Source organism: Onychomys torridus, chromosome 16 (genome assembly GCF_903995425.1).
Source record: "Onychomys torridus chromosome 16, mOncTor1.1, whole genome shotgun sequence".
Lineage (NCBI taxonomy): Eukaryota > Metazoa > Chordata > Mammalia > Rodentia > Cricetidae > Onychomys > Onychomys torridus.
In genome coordinates, this window is record NC_050458.1 from 47790595 (window position 1) to 47809749 (window position 19155).

Genomic DNA, 19155 nt, shown 5'->3' on the forward strand with positions numbered 1-19155 from the left:
TTGAAGTGACTTTAGGCCAACGACAGCTGGTCTGTCAGGATCAAATACACCCCACCCCGCCACACAGGGTTGTAGATAGCTAGACAGGTCTCGAAATCACTACATAGTAGAAGACCTTGAATTTCTTTAACACTTTTACAATCATGTTTATTGGACGTGTGCCTGAACATGTGCATAACATGCATCTGAAGGTCAGAGAACAATCTAGGGGCTGGGTCAGTTCTCTCTTTCCATGACGTGGGTCTCAGGATGGAAATTCAGCTTTGGCCGAAAGCATCTTTCCTCACTGAGCCATCTCATTGGCTCCGATCTTGAACTTCTGATCCTCCTATCTCTAACTCCTCAGTGCTGGGATGCCCAGCTATGTTTCATCATGGTATGTATCTTCAGGAATCAAACCCAGGGCTTTGTACATCCTAGGCATGCACTCTTCCAAATGAGCTATCTCACAGCCCAGGACCATCTATCTGTTCCTGCCCCATTCTCATCAAAGGGCCTGGAACATTTGGACCTGACAGATGTTGAAAGACCCGTGGGGTGGGAAGAGGCCTGAGTGCTGGTGAATGAATCAAGCCTCAATCTCGCACATAGCAGAGGCCACTGTGACGGTGTGGGTCACCTTTGGCCATGTCGATGCTCACTTCTTCCAGGACCATTTGTTGAAAAGACCATTCAAACTCATTGAATGAACTTGACCTTTGTTTTAATGAATCTGGCCATGAAGATGATTTGCCTCATGCAGGCAATGAGCTTAACATGGCCAGATTTTGAGCAATGGAAATATTGAGTTGGTGCAGAATCAGGGAAGGTCTGAAGAAGAGGCTAAAGAGACAGAGGAAAGAAGACAGGGATCTGAGGAGAAAATCAGTCCCCAGATTATCCCAGCCCCTGGCAGAGTGGCTATGTTCTCACCTAAGGCAAGGAGGTTAGCCAGAATCTTGTCCATACAGCCTTGAGAACTGGCAATGAGGCAGGCCAGAGAGTAAAAGCCAAGATCGCTGGGTCCCCAAAGGCCCACAGAGTGGTAAAATAAAACCCACTCCAGACATAGCCACTTGCAAAGTAAGTTTTCAGGCAATGAGAGGGTTGCAAAGGCAGAGCAGTGCCAATTACAGCAGCATTATCCCGGATTATGAAGCACCTGGGAGGCTGCTCATGCTTCCAGAGATGCGGTGCCTGGGAATTTCTAGGGGCCACCTGGGATCCCAGTGTCCAAGCTACCAAGTACAGGCTGCTAGATAAATATAACTCCAGGGCCTGCACTGACCTGCCTCTGTTTCACCAAGGATGTAGACCACCAGGAGGTACGAGTATCCCCTCCCCTCAAACCCACAGAGAGGGGAGGAGGAAGGAAGGAAGAGGGGGTGAGAATTTAGATATGGACCATATCTGCAGGGGCTTTGAGTGGGCTCCGCCAGCATCTGGTCCCTTGATAGCTCTTTCTATTCCATCCTCACCCATGACATCACTCCTCGGCCTGACCCATGGAGACATGCTCAGCCTGACCCATGGAGACATCTCACATTTGGAGCCAGCCCAGAGTTGCCCTGTCTCTTCTGGGCTTGTCCTGTCAGCTTCTCTCAACAGCAGCTTCTACTTTGGTAAACCAGAGAGATCAGCCACCACCACCGCCCTACAAACACATACACACACACACACACACACACACACACACACACACACACACACACGTGTGCACCCCATTTGCAGGTCTGTTTTCAGAATTAAATGAGATGTTGCCGATAAAAAGTCCAAAGACAAAAAAACAAAACCAAGTGTAATCTCCATGCCTGACAGTGTCTGTTGAAACAGTACACCTCACACTAGGAGCCCCAGGAATCTCTCTTCATCATTTCCCACAGAGAAGGTTCAGCAGGTGTAGTCCAAGTGGTGGGTTGGAGGATGTTCCCCTGCAATACCTTACACAGAGGTTGAAAAATCATAAACAGCTGAAGAGGCCATTGATAGGGGCCTGATTAAATTAGGACCATCCATCCTGTGAGTCCTCTGCTGTAATTAGAGTCTGGCAGCATCCACACACCGTCTTGGGCAGATCCCCACGTGGGGCTTTGTGAGCAAAGCCAATGCAAACACCTACAGAATGATTGCACAAGCTCTTCAGAACCCTCCCACGAACACCCTCTACTTCATCCATCCAAATAGATAGATGCAATTAAAAAAAAAAACAAAACCCAGCAAGGGAGAAAGGCCTTCCCAGTGGCCCCACTGTAATCTCTAGGGAGGGGATTCACATGGAGGCAGGGAGGTAGGTGGCAGGTGCATCTGAGCAAATTTCACCTTGCTGAAGTTTAAGTGTTTTACCACACTCTGGGTCTGCATCACCTGCTTGTATGCACAGCGAAAATTCAATGCCAAGGGGAGAAAGCAGCACTTAGCCAGTGCTCAATCAAGGCTCAGGGGCCGTAATTAGAACCACAGTTCAAGGAGGAGCGGGCAAAGGTTCCCAGGGCCTCATGTCAATGACTCCGGTGCTGGAGTCTCCATTCGGGGCTGAGGCCCCTCCAGTGGGCAAATGACATCCCCAGGCATTTAGGAGGGACAGATTGATGCCATTCAGCTTGGCTGGGCCGAGGCAATGGCCCACCTCTCCCAGAAGAGCTGTGTGCCAACAAAACTATTGAACTACATAAAAATCCATCCCTGAAGTCCCAGAGGCGTCCTTAGGCTAGAACATGGCCTTTAAATTAGATGGAGGAGGGAAAAAAAAAAAAAAAAAGGGCAGGTTTTGCCTGTAACTCGATTTCAGGTTAGTGAGAGCTAGTGGCCAAAGAATTAAAGATACCCCCAGCACAGGCCACCCACTAAAGACCTGTGGTAGTGACTATGAGGAACACTCTAGCCCCACTAAGAATCACTGTTAGCAAGCACATGTTCCCATGGAAACTGCTGCACAGAATCCTCTGGAAATTTTTTTTCTGGGGGTGGGGGTACAGCTCCTGTACCTAGTTCCCGGGTTTGGTTTCTAGAGATGATTTTCTTCTGCAAAGGCTGTGGGGAGCTGGAGCCAACTGAGGGAGCAGGCAGGGGCCATCAACTTCCAGCCATTTGCTACTCTTGGGAGAGGCTAAGGGTGGGAAGACTTCGGGTGTCCCTTCAAATGCCCCCCACCCTAATATGGAAACCCCTCTGAGGTCCCACCCTGAACCCTCCTCCTCCTCCTCCTCCTCCTCCTCCTCCTCTTTCTTCTTCCCAGACTCTCTTCTTGATCGCCAGAGTCCTTGGTAACCCCTGCCCCCCAACACCATGCCCGTCTTTGCCCCAACCAGACCTCAGCCACCACACCATTCACACCATTCCGGCCACGTCGGTGTCCCCAGGAGGGGCAGTGGGTCAGTCTTCCTGGGGCTCCTCGGCCACAATAAGGAGTTGTGATTTTTTTTTTAAAGATTTATTTATTTACTATGTATACACTGTTCTGTCTGTGTGTATGCCTGCAGGCCAGAAGAGGGCGCCAGATCTCATTACAGATGGTTGTGAGCCACCATGTGGGTGCTGGGAATTGAACTCAGGACCTCTGGAAGAGCAGCCAGTGATCTTAACCTCTGAGCCATCTCTCCGGCCCCCAGGAGTTGTGATTTTATTGCAAGTGAAGTAGAAGCCATGAAAGGCTTTTCATGGGGAAGGAACAAAAACAACGTGGGCCTTGTCAGGTTCCCTCAGCGGCTTTCTAGGGAAGAGGCAGTGGGGACTGCTGGAGGCCTGGGTCCTGAGCCAGGGCGCCATGTGAAGTCCCACCGGACTTCCTCACCCTCCTGGAAAGGACTGGAAAAACCTGAGTCCCAGTCAGAGAGTCCAGAGAGCTTAGGAAGTGGGGGGAAGTAGCGGCCAAGTCCTTGCTGGCTGAAGTTCCCACTCTAGTCCTGACCTTCATCTCGGGGCTGCCAGAGTCAGGAGCCTGGAGGCAGCTCTGTCTCCTTCACAGACCAGGAATCCATGAAGCCAGCCTTGAGGAGCTTTGCTTGTTGGATGTTCACAGAGCAGGGCCTAGATAGAACCAGGCTTGTAGGTTGCTGACTGTCCACTGGGCCCAGAAAAGCCTGATGCCACTATCCAAGGGTACAATGGGCTTCTGGACGTCAGTCTGTGTCCTCTGCTCTAGCCTTTCTTTTCCTTTAAGGAGGGTGTCATTGCAGAGCAGAAGCGTTACCTGAGGGGTGATGGTTCAGTATGGCTTGGGCCAGGCTAGGTGTCTGCACACTGACATCTCCACGTCCCCTGGGCACCAAGGGGTTTTGGAATGAGAACATCCCAGGACCTTTTGAAGCATCCTGGAAAGCAAAGGGAACAGACTGACCTGCCTGTTTCACAGATAAACTGAGTCTGGGAAAGCCAACGGAGAGGCAGGCAATGGAGAGGGAAGAAGAGTGAGAAAGGAACCCTGCAGCCTGGGACACCGAGACGTTCAGTCCCTGTCTTCCAAGGAGATGGTTTCCCTATTGCCGGGCTGTCTGCAGGGTGAAATGAGGAAGTCTCTTGAATGAGTTCCTGGAGGGGCAGAAAGGCCAAGGGCCACTTTTGTCCACCCTGGTTTGAGATTCTCCAGCACAGAGAGCCGACCACCTACCCCAGGAAGCTGAACACAGGCCATACGGAGGCAGCATGGAGACAGCAAGGCTGGTCTCCATCTGAAGTGAGGGCAGGATGGGATGGGCCAAAAGCGAATAAATAAAGACAGAGGAAAAAGGGGATGAAGCCGCAGGTGGTGGGGCCAGAATACGCCATAAGGAGAGGATTTGGGGGAACTGGGTCTTACGGTTGACTAAGGAGCAGAGGCCTGGAGAGCCAATGGCAGTGGGCACAGTGAGTGAGTGCCCACACAGGCTGATGGGAAACCAGCTGGGGGGTCCTGTTTAGTCAGCCCTCCACCCCTACCCCAAACAAGCTAGACTCGCCTTTCTTACCAGCGTGTCTAGAATGTCCCCGCTCCTGGCCTTGGCTCACCACCTTATCTTAAACCTCCATATCTGACCCTGGGTCCAACCAGCTTTTGTGCTGTTTCTTTGGTGCCCATTCTTCATCTCTCCTTAACCATCCCATTTTCCAGCTCCACCCAGTATGTGGCCACCTTGTGCCTTTGGGCTGACTGAGCAGGTAGCATGGCTCAGTGGCCAGGCTCAGCCCTGACAGGGGTCCCATTAGGGGCAGGTCTGCCTATGGACCAAGATGTAGGCTGGTGCCCAGAGAGCCATGTACTCAGCTCTGCAGGGGATGGCAGTACGGGATGAAGAGGTAAAGAGATGGTGTCCCAGAGAGCCCAGTGGGACTGAGGAGCACTTTGTCCACAGGGCCAGGAGAAGAGTGACCGTCTTGATGGAGGGAACAGGCTGGACAAACGCCTGGAGATATGAACTACAGGCTGGCATGTGAGAGCAGGCCAGGCCAAGGCAGGGAGGGCCATGTGCAGGCAAGGTGATGGCATGTTCTGTGGTCCTTATTCCTGGCCCAGATCAGGTCCTTGGACGAGAGAAGTGGCTTTGGGGTCCTAATCCAAGACAAGGATCAAGGCCTCTAGAACTTTTAGAGATTTTCATAGACCAGGTTGAATTCATTGTCTTCCTCAAACCTATTCAATTTATCCTAGGAGAGAAAAGAGAGGGGGGAGGGAGGAGGAAAGGAGAGAGAAATATTAGGTAGGAAAAGAACAAATTTGAACCAATGTTTATTTGTTTATTGCATTGAGCTCACTGTGAAGCCCAGGCTGGCCTTGAATTCATTGTGATCTTTCTGCTCCGTCTCCTGAGTGCTGGCATGATAGGCATGAGCCACCATGCCTGGCTATGAATTTGTACCGATTTAGTTTTGTTTGTGGGCAGGCAGATAGCTTACTGAGTGGTGGACTTTGATAGGACACATGACCTCTGTCACCAAGCCCACCTCTTCTCCTGCTGTGCCTCTCCATAGCTGCTCTCCACCCTTTAGCCACACCAGGCTCCCCTGGCCAGCCCCTCTCCATGATCCTCCTTTGGTCTGGAATGCAATCCCCTCCACACAGATACCCAGGTCCTAACTACCAGAATTCACCTGGCAGGTGCATCTTAAGAGGACCAAGGGGCCTCCCTGTTCCTCACCATGGTCTGGCCTGTCCACATGATCTGCCCCTCCACACAGGGCTACCAATATCATTGCATGCCCTTGGGATCAGTAGTTTATTCCTGCAGAGTAGGCTTCTAGAAGGCAAGTGTACCTCACTTTCCTGCTTAGCACCCCAGTGTCTGACCCTTTATAGACATTGACTGAGATTTCTTCAGTGGTCCAGGGTGGGAGAACCTGCTTCCAGTTAGAGCCTAGTTCAGGGTTTGAAACCTAAAGATTCAACAAACATTTCCAACCTGGGCTGAGGGAGGGAAAGTACCAGTTCCTGCACTCCTTGAGGGTTCTCCAACATGCTTAGAGACCACCCACCTTGCAGGCCTCCCATGCCAGCTTGACCACATCGCTGCTTTGTAGAGTTAGTTCAAAGCTCAGAGGCTCATGTGTTATGCTTTTGAATTCTGGCAAAGCTGATAAGTAGCTCAGGTCAACATTACTCATCCACTTTACAGATGAGCACACTGAGGTTTAAGAGAGAAAGTGTGATGAAGTAGTGAGCCCAAGGCCTGGTTATAGTAACACTCTTGAGCAGACCAGCCAGAGCTGGCACCAGCCCACATCCAACTCAGACTATAACCAGCACATACCAGGGGCTATCTGGAAGCCTTATGCTCTCATTTGATTGGCCAGTGTAGACACTGCACAGGGCTCACCAGTGGTAGCTATAATCACCACAATGCGCGAGTTCACACTGGGTCCTGGGTCACCCTCTCAGCACAGAGAGCTGTCCTCAAATAAAAGGCTGGGAGGTGAGGATTACCTGCTGACTCCTCCAATTACAGACTGGGAGACTCAAGCACCCAGAGACAGTCCCTCCTCCAAGGCTGCTGAGGGATCAAAGGAGTTCAAAGCCACCAGTCCCCCCAGCCACAAGGCCAGTTTGTGGGGCAGGAGCACTCAACTGCAGGTGGCCCAGTTCTGTGGTCTATTAAATTCACATGCCATGGATGAGGGGAAAGGGCCAGAAAGGAGGAGAGAAGGTTCCACAGGCTCCACGCCTCCAGGCCTGGGCATACCTTTGGGGGAGCGCTTTGGCTGGAAACAGGGCTGCCAGTCTCTTCCTCGATGCAGGCGTAGACCTCTGCCTCTCTGGGCTGCAGGCCCTGCAGGAAAGAGGGCACTAGCATCAGTGGAATGGCAGCCCCTGGGTTCCTGGATCAATCCTTCCTGCTTGTTGCTAACCTGATGTGCTGTGGAAGCCCAGGGAAGGGTAGAAGCCCTGGGCTGTCCCCATTAAAGCTGCCAGTCTCTGAGTCACCTGGGTCCCTGCCCTGATTGGACAGGGCCAACTCTGTCTATATTTCACCACTTCCCTCAAGGAGCACCAGCAAAGCCAGCGCTGGACTCTGTCCAGACTTCCACTGGCTGGTGAAAGGACGCATGTCTCCTACCATCCCTGCCAGACCTCAGGTCCTGGAGGCCCCAGCAGCTGGAAGCCCCCTGCGTGACACCCAGGGCCCCTGTAAACTTTTGCCCTCACTCTCTGGTTCAAATCCCATCCACTCACCCACCTTCCAGGTCTCCTCTTACTCACTACCCATCCAGGGCTCCCAGACAACCCAGGCACCCAGCGGGGTCTCACCCACCCCTCATCTATTAATCCTATGCCTGGCTGGAGGGTTCCAGAGTCCAGCTCCAGAGCCCAGTGTACACTTCTCTCTCCCAGCTTATTATTTCCCTTTTGTCCCCTCAGCCACCCTTTCTGGGCATCTAGGCTAGAGTCATTCCCTAAATATGCCCTCTTGGAAACTCATGTGCCCACTCTCCCACTGACCACACCCCCACAAATCCATGACTCCTCCACAGAACTTCCCTGGGGCTGGGAAGCTGGGACCCAGCCTCTGTGGCTCTCTTAGGTCACATCCAAGGCACATCCTCAGCCTTCAGGAGACTGGGAACCTCTTGGGGACAGGGACCATGCCTGGTTTGTCTGTGGGCTCCTGACTCTGTAGCTGGGCTCAGCACAATAAGAGTCCCACCAAAGGAGGCGTGGGGAGGGAACATCTCCCTTACTAGGTGTGTGGGGTCAGTCCACTCTTTAGAGTCTTTAGCAGCCAGACCACAGATCCCAAGACAGTGAGAAGAACCTAGCTTTGAAGTCAAACCAGGCCAGGTTCGATTCTTGGCTCTGATATCTGCTGCTACAGGCAGCGTCTTTATTGCTCTGTACCTCAGTTTCTTCATCTACAAAATGGAAATTATCCTGTCTGTCTTGCTGGCCCAACACATGAATAAGTATGAGGCTGCACATAAAAAGCTTCGCATGAAGTGAGGCAAACAGTAGGTGCTTAATATGCAGTTGTTTGAGGATCATCCGGGAAGGCATGACATTCCCCTTCTCTACCGCCCCAGCTGGGGTGTATGGGAGCTCTAGAACAGAGCTTGTAAAAGCCCAAGCAAGAGGCAGAAGCCTTTCCTTCCCCTGTGTGCTTGTCATATGGATGCCGGCTTGTTGCCAAGGAGGCGGTTTCCCTGGCAACAGTCAAGCAGGGGTTGGTGAGGCAGGCTGGAGAGACAGGTGGTGCTCAGAGGCAGGAGGAGGGTGGGGAGATGGGAGGGGAGAAGGGAAGAAAGCGTCCAGAGGTAGCCACGCATGAAAACCCCTGTAATAAACCATTTGGTACTTGAGAGACCCTACTTCAAGGGCATCAGATGCGGGGCTGTTGAGGCAGCACCGAGGACTGTTCATAGTGTCTCTGAGCCAGACAGAGGGTGGGGCCTGGGAGAGGATTTTCTCATCTCCAAGGGTAGAGAACTTCCAAGGCCTGTTCTAACCTCTGTGGGTCTCTGTGCCTGACCAGAGAAATGGCCTCCTCCCAGTGCACAGGACAGGACATGTTACCCAGTCACACTGGGACCCCTCGGACTATTCTCAGACCTGACAGACCCAGGGACCACAGGTGGTTCCCTCTCTCTCATCTCTCCACTGTTCTGGGTCGCCCTAGCAGGTGCAAGCCCAGAGAAGTCAGGGACTACCGGAGCCGGGGAAGGGCACCCTGTTTCTGATGTCTGTGTTGCAAAAGGCAAGGGTGGCCGGAGCTAGGGAAGGGCACCCTGTTTCTGGTGTCTGTGTTGCAAAAGGCAAGGGTCTGTGGCCGATCATTGCTTAGCTGTCACAGAGTGGAGCCTTTGACAGTCCCAACCTGCTGCCTACATCTGCATTCAGGGTATGACCTGCGGTCCAGGCTGTGAAATGCAGGGTAGAGCCTTGTGAGCAGGACCCTTCTGAGCCCCTCATCCAGCCCTGTCTTCCTGGCCTTCCTCGGCAATGGGCAGCAGGGCTAATGGGGAGGCTGCCTCCCTCAAGGCAAGGCTACACTGGATTAGACTGAGCTCTGTCCGATTGTTTCCAGGCTGGGCTCTGCTGGGTTCTGCTCTGCAGCGGTTCACTTGTCTGATTCAGGTCCCACAGGCCCCTTTGCTTCCTGCTGCCCAGTGAGCAGTTACAAATGCTCATTAGCCTGGTGGAAGAATGAAGGCCAGCCTCCAGGCTGGTTTAGAGCAAAGCTAGCTGTCTGGGTCTGGACCTCCTCTGAGGGTACTAGACATTGAGGACATGGGCTAGTTCTGAGATTACAGTTTAGAAAGGGACAGTACAGTGGAGCACCCCAGCTCTGGGTTGGGGGTCTGGTATGATTGAAGTCATCAATCCACTTCTGGGAAAGATTTTCCAATACTGCACCTGTGTTTAGACAAGTCACTTCACGGGGCTGGAGAGATGGCTTAGCAGTTAAGAGCACTGACTGCTCTTTCAGAGGACCCGGGTTCAAGTCCTAGCACCCACATGGCAGCTCACAACTGTCTATAACCCCAGTTCCAGGGGACCTGGCACCTCCACACAGACATACATGCAGGAAAAATACCAAGGGACACTGGGCCAGGCAGGAGCAGAGCTGAAGGGAGCTTTAAAGGCTGCGGACACACCCCTTCGCTATAGTCATTCCCTCCACTCTGCATCAGGTCTCATAATCTAAGATGCTCTGGAGGTCTGAGCAGACCTCAGGGCACCAGCCCTGAGCTTATGCAGGACGAGGAGGGGGCTTGAGGGAGACCGTGGCCACCTAAGGAAGAGCTGGGCATGAAGACTTCGGAGAGACATAGCCAGGAGCCAGAGGAGGCTGTCATGTATACATATTAAAATATTTTGGAAAGGGCCCTCTGAGGAACAAGTTGGTATAGGAAGGACCTCTTGGATGGGTAGACAGCGGTAGCTTAGAGGCTATGAACGGGGCTCTGATCTGGACCAAGGGTGGGATGGCAACTTCTGAAGGATCCTGGTGGTTTCAAGAATTGCTTCTGTAGGCATAGTCATGTAGACCTTTAATCCCAGCACTTGGGAGGCAGAGTTAAGTGAATCTCTGTGAGTTCAAGACCAGTCTGTTCTACATAGTGAGGTCCAGGCTAGTCAAGTGAGACTCAGTCTCAAAAAGAAAAAATTGCTTTACTTCCACCTGCAAGAATTTGGAAGGGTATCTGGCCCGAGTGACTGAGGACAGCCAGCATTCCCCAGAGTGAGGATGTTAGGAGGCGCACGGTGCCCAAAAATTTGGAGTTTGGCTGAGAAATGCAAATGAGATATTGCGGTGGAGCTGGGTCCAAGACTCGGAGATGTATGGGACAGAAGCTGGGGCTGGTCCAGACATGGATGGTGCTCAGAACCCTTTCCGGTGAGATCACTCAGGGGTGGGGAGTAATGAAGAAAAATAACAGAGGACAGGGGTCCCAGGGCTGAACCCCCATGTCTACATCAATGTTTGGAGGTTAGGATTCCATAGTTCCCGAGGAGGAGTCAGTGAGTGGGGGCTGAAGGGGTGTGGCGGTGAATCAGGGGAGGATCGAGAAAGAATGGAATGTTCTAGAATCAAGAAGGAGGGGGCACTCAGTGCTGTCAGAAGCTGCTGAGTCATCGAGGGACCTGAGGACCCAGAACTGCCTGATGGATATAGCCACTGGAACCACAGTGACTGTCGAGGAGCGCTCTGGTGAAGGGTCGCAGCAGGACTGGCCGGTCAGAACGGAAGGAGGAGGGCTGGGGGCTGCCATAGTGGATCAAACCTGAGTTCAAGTCTCCAGAACCCATATAAAACCAAGTGCAAGCAGTGCACGTCTGTTACTCCAGCATTCCTATAGAGATGAGAGGCAGAGTTCCTGGAAGCTCACAGGCCAGCTAGCCTGGAGTACGCAGCAGTGAACACAAGGAGACCCTGTCTCAACGGAGGCCGGAGGCAAGGACCAATGCCCCAGGTTGTCCTCTGACCTCCACACACGTGCCTTGACACGTTTAAATCCACACCCACTCTCACATATACAGATGGTTTGCACACACACGCACATACAGATTTTCTTGAATGTCAAATTAAAAAAATCAAGGAAAGGCGTTAAGAAAAGGCACCCTGGGGTGTTCTGTCATCTGTTGAGAAGGGAGGGCAGCTGGAGGGGACCCAGCTCAAGAAGAGGAATTTAAGTCGGAAGAAATCATAGAGTGCTGGGAGCTGCAAACGCAATGCCATGTGACTAACCCTGTGTTAATCATCACAGGACCAGGACTCAGGAGGTTTCAGTAGTAGAATCTGCAAGTTCCAGACCAGCCTGGACTAACACAATGAGGCTAACCCAGTCTAAAGCCAAACAAGCACCAGGCTTTGCTTCCGGTGGGCTGGCCCATCTAAAAACTTCAATAGGTCAGGTTTCTAAATACAAGTTGGGGTGGTATTTTTTTTTTTTTTATGATGTCTGAGTGCTTTCCCATATGAAAGAAAGCAAAGCTGACAATTAAAAGGAGAACTTTGTAAACCCACCTTTCCCACTGGCAGATACTTAACAACTGATAAAACAGACCAAGAAAATCAATAGGGATCAATAAGGGTATGGGACATTTTAGCAATAGGATCAGCAAACTTGCTATCACTGACATATACAGAACACTCACTCGCCATGAAGTAAGTATGGCTGCTTCCCAAGCATGTGAAGAGCATAAGGCAAGTCTCAGCAAAGTTCAGAGTATAAAAGTCAGAAGATATGGGGGTTGGGGATTTAGCTTGGTGGTAGAGCGCTTGTCTAGCAAGCGCAAGGCCCTGGGTTCAGTCCTTAGCTCTGGGGGTCAGAAGACATGTACATATGAATAATAGATTTAGTCAGAGACAAAGAACATTACAAAGGGGCTGGAGAGATGGCTCAGTGGTTAAGAGCCCTTGGCTGTTCTTCCAGAGGACCCGAGTTCAATTCCCAGCACCTACATGACAGCTCACAACTGCCTGTAACTCCAGTTCTACAAAATCTGATGCCCTCTTCTGGCTTCCTTGGACACCAAACACATAAGTGGTGCACAGACATACACGTGGGCAAAACATTCACACATACATTAAAATCAAATAAATCTTTTTAAAATTTCTGTGCAACTCTAAGCTTTTAAAGTACAGTTGGACAATGAAACACAAAGCTTGTAATTCCAGCACCCTGGTGGTGGAGGCAAGAGGATTAGGAGTTCAAGGTTAGCCTGGGCTACAGGCGTGAAAACAAAACCTCAAAATAAAACCAGTATAAGGGCTGAGGCTACTGGTTGGCAGTGTAGTACTTACTTAACTCTTGCCTCGCATGTACAAAACCCTGGGTTTCACTCCCAGAAGACAGTAAAAAGGAGGAGGGGAGGGAAGGGGAGGGAGAGATTGATTGGGAGAAAGAGAGATTGATTTTCACATAGCACCTGACACCATAATCTCTCATAGTGTTGAGCTGCTGGGAAGGAAGAGGGAATTTGGGGGAATCTGGGGCAGCATACGCTGTAACAGCTGGTGGAAAGTCCCCAGAGAGGAGAAACTGAGGGCCCTTTGAGAACTGTCCTGTACTTGGAGCTGTCAGTGTTGCCCCCATGGGAACATTCCTTGGCCTCGTTACCACCTCTCCCGCCCTCAGCAAACATAGCCTAATTCCCATCATGCTCTGTGTGCATCAACAAGGTTCTGGGGACAGGAAGAGTGGCAAGCACCTGCAAAGTATGCCCTTGGCTACCCAGCCGGCCAGCTGTGGAGTCAGCAGCAGCACCTGGCGGCTTTGGCTGACACTGAGTGGTAAATCCTTTACTTTCTCTACACTGAGAACACACTACTCACAGAACTGTAAGCAACACAGCTCCAGGGGCAGGGGCGTAGGGGAGGTCCCTTGACAAGGTGGCCAAGTGCAACCTCCTCAGGCCCTTCCCTTTTAACTGTGAAAACCATGGAGGGGGTTGGGGGAGAGGATGCACGTGACACCACAGGGCAGTAACACAACAAGTCCCACATGGAGTTTTGCTGTGACTCTCTCGATAAATGGGGAAGGGAGTGTGTGTCAAGGGTGTGGGGTGGTGCCTGGCCCTTTCCTCTTTTTGTGACTTTTCACAAAATGTTGCTTGTGCAATAGAGATAGGGAAAAGCTTGCAAGCTGGGTCAGGGGATAATTTGCTCAGCTGAAGGAAGTTTCTTCATCCTTGCTAACTTTGGCACTCACAGCCCCACATTGCAGAAGGGGGCCCATACATCACCTCTCCTTTCACCTTTGCAGAAATAGCTAGTTTGTAGAACCGCTGTGTCCATTTTATAGATTAGGAGATTGAGGCATGGAAACGCCTCCCCACTCCCTCATACACAGCTAGTCAGGCCCTGGGTCAAGATAGAAGGGCCCTGGGACTCACCGTGTAGATGGATTCTGCTGGAGGCTTTGTGGTTCTGTTGGCGGATTTGGGAGCAGGCCATGTCCTGGTGATGTACTTGCCCAGAACTGACATCTGTTTCTGTGGGGAGAAGGAAGCCAGGGCTGTGGAAGCTGAGGAGAAGTAGCTCTCCCCAGTCTCCCTCCCCTACAGACCCCCACCAGGGGGGAAACATTGCTGATTGTCATGAGGCCACACAAAAATTAATCACTCAACACTTTCCACCCACCCTCTCCAGGGAGCTGTGCCTGAAGCTAAAGGAAATGCAAAGACCCACATGAGGCATTGTCACAGGCCTGACTCTGGGGAGTCAGGGCCTGGACCTGGGAGCCAAACTGTGGGTGGGCCCCAAGTGGATGCCAGCCAGCCCCTCGCTGGCTGTGGCCTGAAGGAAGACATTTTCTTTCCAGCTTCAACATCTTCAACAATAGCATCCCTTGGCAAGGTGATTGCAGGGATTCAAGGAGGGGACGGACGGACGAGAGGTGCTTGGTGGCACTTGGGAAACCCTCTGTCAACCACCCCACATTTGCTGAACACCTTTGTTAGCTGGACAGTGTGAAAGGGTGAACACATTCTTGCCCTCCTGAACTTCGTTTGTGGGGGGACAAGGGCGATACACAGCCACTTTGCCACAGCAGAGCTTCCTGTGCACAGGGACCAGGGACTCAGGAGGGGGAAATATGAGGACTGGAGTGTGCTCGGCATGAACAGAGGCAAGGGCTCCAAGCAGAAGCGCAGCAGGCAGGCATGTACCAGACCTGCAGGACAGAGGACCTTAAGGAGAGGTCGGCCTGAGGCTAACCACCCTGACGGGCGGGATGACAGGCAGGGCAGCATGGACAGCGGGAAGCTTCGAGGGCTCCAGGTAGGGTGCCTAGACCCAGTCAGCTTTGGAACACTCCCAAAGACTAAAGCAAATGGCAAGTGGGATTGGAGAAGACCCAGTCGCCCTGCTGGCAAAGCACAGGGCCTAGATGACAGTCAGAGGGGGACAGTTTGGACGCCCCCCTCATCGCAGGCACCACACTGCCAACAGTGGAGCCACAACGGCCACGTCTCAGGGCGGGAGCTAATTAAAAACCCTGGCCACCTGCCAATCCCCAGCCCATTTACTCCCGGATTAGCATTCAAGAGCTACTTAACTCGCAGGCAGAAGCCGGTGCCACCCCCGGTCTCACCACCATCCAGCCCTGAACATGGAGCCAGGCCGGGAGACATGCCTTGTTGCTTGCGCTCCTCGACAAACCTGCAAATGACTTCTCGGGGCATCTCTGCTCTGCACATGGAGAAGTGAAGTCTTGGAGAGGGCAGGGGATTGGGAGGCCACACCCCCTGCAAGTGACAGGGGCAGGGCTGGAACCTATGTCTGTGTTGACTAAGGTGCCAACCCAATGTTACCTAGAGTGTTGGCATCTGTCTGTGAGAGTTTGTAGGTCTCATATAGACAGGTGCTGCCATCTGTGCGCAGTTTATAATTCAGAAAGACCCCTGTCCTTGTCACTTAATTCTCTTAACAGGCTGAGGGAGTGGGCAGGGACTTAAACATCTCACAGAGAGGGGAAGTGAGGCCTGTCAAATTAGCAAATGGCTAGACATAGAGGAAACACAGATCTGGCACCTCCCTGCACTATTCCTGGAAACACCACCACAATTAGACCTCAGGGACACTCAGGGCACGTTTGTACCTCCCCCTTGTCAAAATGGCTGGGGCCCTGGCCCCTCCCCTTCTGAGCCTGCTTGCCCAAATGCCACCCAAACTGAAGGACAGGAGCTCCCAGGCAGTGGCTATTTGGAGGTTTCCTGGATAAGCAATTTGGATCCAAGGCTGGAAAACACAGGTCTTGGTATGAGACCCGTGCGGGCAACAGTGCCAGCCCTCTTCCATGTTGGGCCTGGCTGGGCACCAGAGATCCTGTGGCCTATTGGGCTTGCCACTGAGAGCTCAGGGAGCTGTTATACTGTTGGCCTCAGGAAAAAAGCTCAAGTCCACAGGAGGCTGCAGATTGCTAGGGATGTGCAGAGAAAGAAAGTGGAGGGGGGAGGAGGGCGAGCATGAGAGTGGGGAGGGGAGAGAAAGGAGGGGAAATGGGCAGTGACAAGGCCACAAAACACCAAATGACACCAGTGTCTTTACTGGATGGTGTAGTGGAGAAGCGTGGGAGCCACGGGAGCTGGAAGTGCTCATATTTGCTCTCATCCATCTCCATAGATGGCCTCAGATGCAGGTGGATTGAAGTTTGGGGGCAATGGGGCAGAGGTCAGGCTCTTCTAGCCCTATCCAGGCAGCCAGGAGGCCCAGGCTGAGGTGGGGATCCTATGGGGCCAGAGGGGGAGCATTTGAAAACTTGGTTGGGTTATGTCTGGCTGTGGAGGTTGAGGATGCTCTGTCCCTTGGAGCCAGCTCTGTCTACTCAGGACCCTGACCCCAGCAGCCAGAACCTGTCCTTTCAGGGATATGATTATTAGGTGAGTAAGCTAGCCAACGTGGCTTCTCCCATAGTGCCTAGCTCTCTGTTACCCATGTTTCCTCTCCCCAGTAGGCTGCAGTGAGGGTCAGCAGGCCTGAGCTGAGCACTAGCTCTCTGTACACTGCCAAGAGCTGCCCAAGATGCCTGTTAAGCCTCAGTTTCCCTCGCTTTGAAATGGGAGCCATAATGTCACATTGCCCCCCTTGTGCCCTCGCTCATGCCTACTCGTCTTTCAGGAATCAGCATGTACATATCCCATAATTCCTTTCACCAGCACCTACTATGTGCCAGGCTCTGGCAGGCACCAGGGATATCAAGTCCCTGTCCTGTAGGGGGTTTCACTCAGGCGGGGAGACACAGAAATGCAGAACCCAGGGGTTGGATAGTGGGTTGAGAGGAAGCAAGCAAGGAACCTGAAGAGGGTAGTGGGGCCCAGGCCAGAGCCGGGAGAAGGGGCTGGACCCTGCACAGGCTGAGGGACTGGGTGTGGGAGTGTGTGGACCGGCCACACACAGCTCCAGGGTTTAATCCTAAGCCGTCAGGAGGCTTAAGGTCCTGAAGAGTGTTCTTTCCGTCATGTGAGGTGGAGATGCCCCACGCCCCATATCTATGAGCCACCACATTCACCGTTCTGAGCTCTGAAGCTTGGGGAGAGGTCTAGCAGCTCATCAATGGATGAAACCATAAGCCCCAAGACAGATCAGTCACCCAGGTGCACAGAGGGCTCTGAGGCAAGTGCCCAGCATCTTCCAGGGCTGTCTTTACACACACATCCCAGCCAGTGGAGTCATCACATCTGCCCCCATGGCGGAAGTCATGGCGGCCATCATCTTCTCAGGAGAGTGGCTGCCCTGGTGCTCAAAGCAGCTCAGGTCGACTTCAGTGCCTCTCACCCCACCCTTCTGTCCACAGTCAGGAGGCTTGGAATTGCCTTCACTTGGAATCTCCATTGGGGTGATCTCAGTTGAGGCAGGGAGGGACTGATTACTCTGTCCAAACTCCAAGAGCTGGCTTGGGGCGGGGGGGGGGGGGCAGGAGTTAGAGTACTAGCCTGGAGTAATGCTCTCATGCCCTTTCCCCAGCCCCCACTTGTAGTGGGTAGCCATCCCAGCATTGGCCTGGAAGTTCCAACCCCCACTGAGGCTTCGGTAATGGTCACGCCCACAAGGCGGGGCTGAGGGAGGAAGCTGAAGACCCAGGATCGAGAGGAGAGGTCTCTCTTGGTTCTGGGACCCTGGACACTGGAGGTAGACTGAGCAAAGTTCTCCAGAGAACACCGCCAGACTGCGCTATACCTTTCCCAGACCCTGCAACCTATCCCTTCATTTGTAAGTTACCCCACAAAATAAACCTCCCTTTTAACTACGTGGAGTGGCCTAAATAATTTCACCAATACCCACTGACCGCCAAGCAGGCTCTCTTGAGATTTTAGTCTTTTGTGTTCCCACTGGGTTCCTAACCTCTGATGTAACGTCTGGTGCATAGTAGGTGCTCGGCTAAGATTCACTTAAGAAGTTAATCCATGTATCAACTAATAACTACAAAAAGACTCTGCATATAATCCCTTCAGCAGATATTTACTGAGACCCTACTAAGTGCAGAGTCCTGTGCTACAGGCTGAGGCAGGGAACAGGCATGGAGCAAAAGACCACTGCGAGAAGGTAGGAATGAGGGGTGCCCCGGTGGGGAGTCAGCCCTCCTAGGGGGTCACCATGAACAGGAAACAGGCAGGCCAAGAGCTGGAGCAAAGTGTCCCCTTCATGTAGCCGCCAGCCCTTACTCTGTCGTGTGCTTACTATATGACCACGGGCAAATCACAACCTCTCTGAGCCTCATTCTTGGGGGCTGTGAGATGGGAAGAAATGTCCTCACAGAGCTATGGAAGGGAGCACAGGAGATGTGTGGGGGTGGGCCAGGCACACAGCATCTTTTAGGATTTTTTTTTTCCTTGTACATGGCTGGCTATCTGGGGGGTGGGGGTGGCTCTGTCTGGAAATATCATGGGAGCCTGCATCTTCTGCCAGATTCTTAAAAGGATGAATAACCTGGGAAAGTAGAGAGCCCCCATTTCTTTCAAATGGGTCAAAGTGGGCCTGTGGGCTGATGGAGTATCCTTCTCAGGGCCTAGGATGCCCTATGGGACAGGGGCAGCCCCTCTGGTCCCAGAAGCCTCCCCAGCTCCATAGTGTGGCTGGAGGGCAAAAGACTCAGCACAGTGTGTAATGTGTCCACTTGGTTCTTACCTTCTTCCAAAGCAGTAGCGCTGTGCCCAGCACACTCAGGACACTCAGCAGGCCGGTAAAGCCAAACAACAGGGCCTCCTGGAGCTTGAATGAAGGTGGCTGGTATGCTGTGTCTGGGTGGGAGGGAGGAGAGCAGGGAGCAGAGAGTAAGTTTCCCAGGAGAGATCAAGGCCTACCTGACCCACCAGCCCCTAGCCCCAAAGCTCTGAATTGCCCTTTACCCATTTCTAACCCTCTATAATTCCTGACCTGGTCAGGGTCCCCTGAGGCCCTTCAGGGCCTTGGCTTTGTTTCTGTGTGTGTGTGTTGACTGCCATGATAATCTAAGAACAGGACTAGGTCATTTGCTCCTTTGATGGCCCTGCCTCCATGAGCTGGCACCACAGAGGGCTGCCTAGGGATCCTAGTGAATCATACCATCTTTGGGGGCCCCCATCCCTGTGTCTGAAATAATGGCGTGCTGTGAGGGTTGAGGGAGACAGCGTATACTGGGACTGGTAGGACAGTTAGGCCAGGGGCGGACGAGCAGCAAACTGTCCAACATTGCTAAAGTCCTTGAAGGTCAGGCCCAAGGTCACATCCAGGCAAGCAGTAAGAGAGGAAGTCAAGCCCAGGGCTGTGGGGTTCCAAAGTCCCCAGCCCC

General features: G+C 52.6%; 1 protein-coding gene across 2 annotated transcripts in view; it reads right to left on the reverse strand.

Moving 5' to 3' along the window:
- Positions 1-3550: 3550 nt before the first annotated feature.
- Positions 3551-19155, reverse strand: part of Nfam1 (NFAT activating protein with ITAM motif 1) — a 36755-nt gene continuing 21150 nt past the window's right edge. For both annotated transcript variants that reach the window (XM_036208321.1, XM_036208320.1), the window contains exons 3-6: positions 18513-18625; positions 13781-13879; positions 7128-7214; positions 3551-5598 (exon numbers count right to left, since the gene is read on the reverse strand). In XM_036208321.1, the coding sequence (XP_036064214.1) occupies positions 5539-5598; positions 7128-7214; positions 13781-13879; positions 18513-18625 (359 nt within the window). In that variant the 3' untranslated portion in view covers positions 3551-5538. The remainder of the gene's footprint in view (positions 5599-7127; positions 7215-13780; positions 13880-18512; positions 18626-19155) is intronic.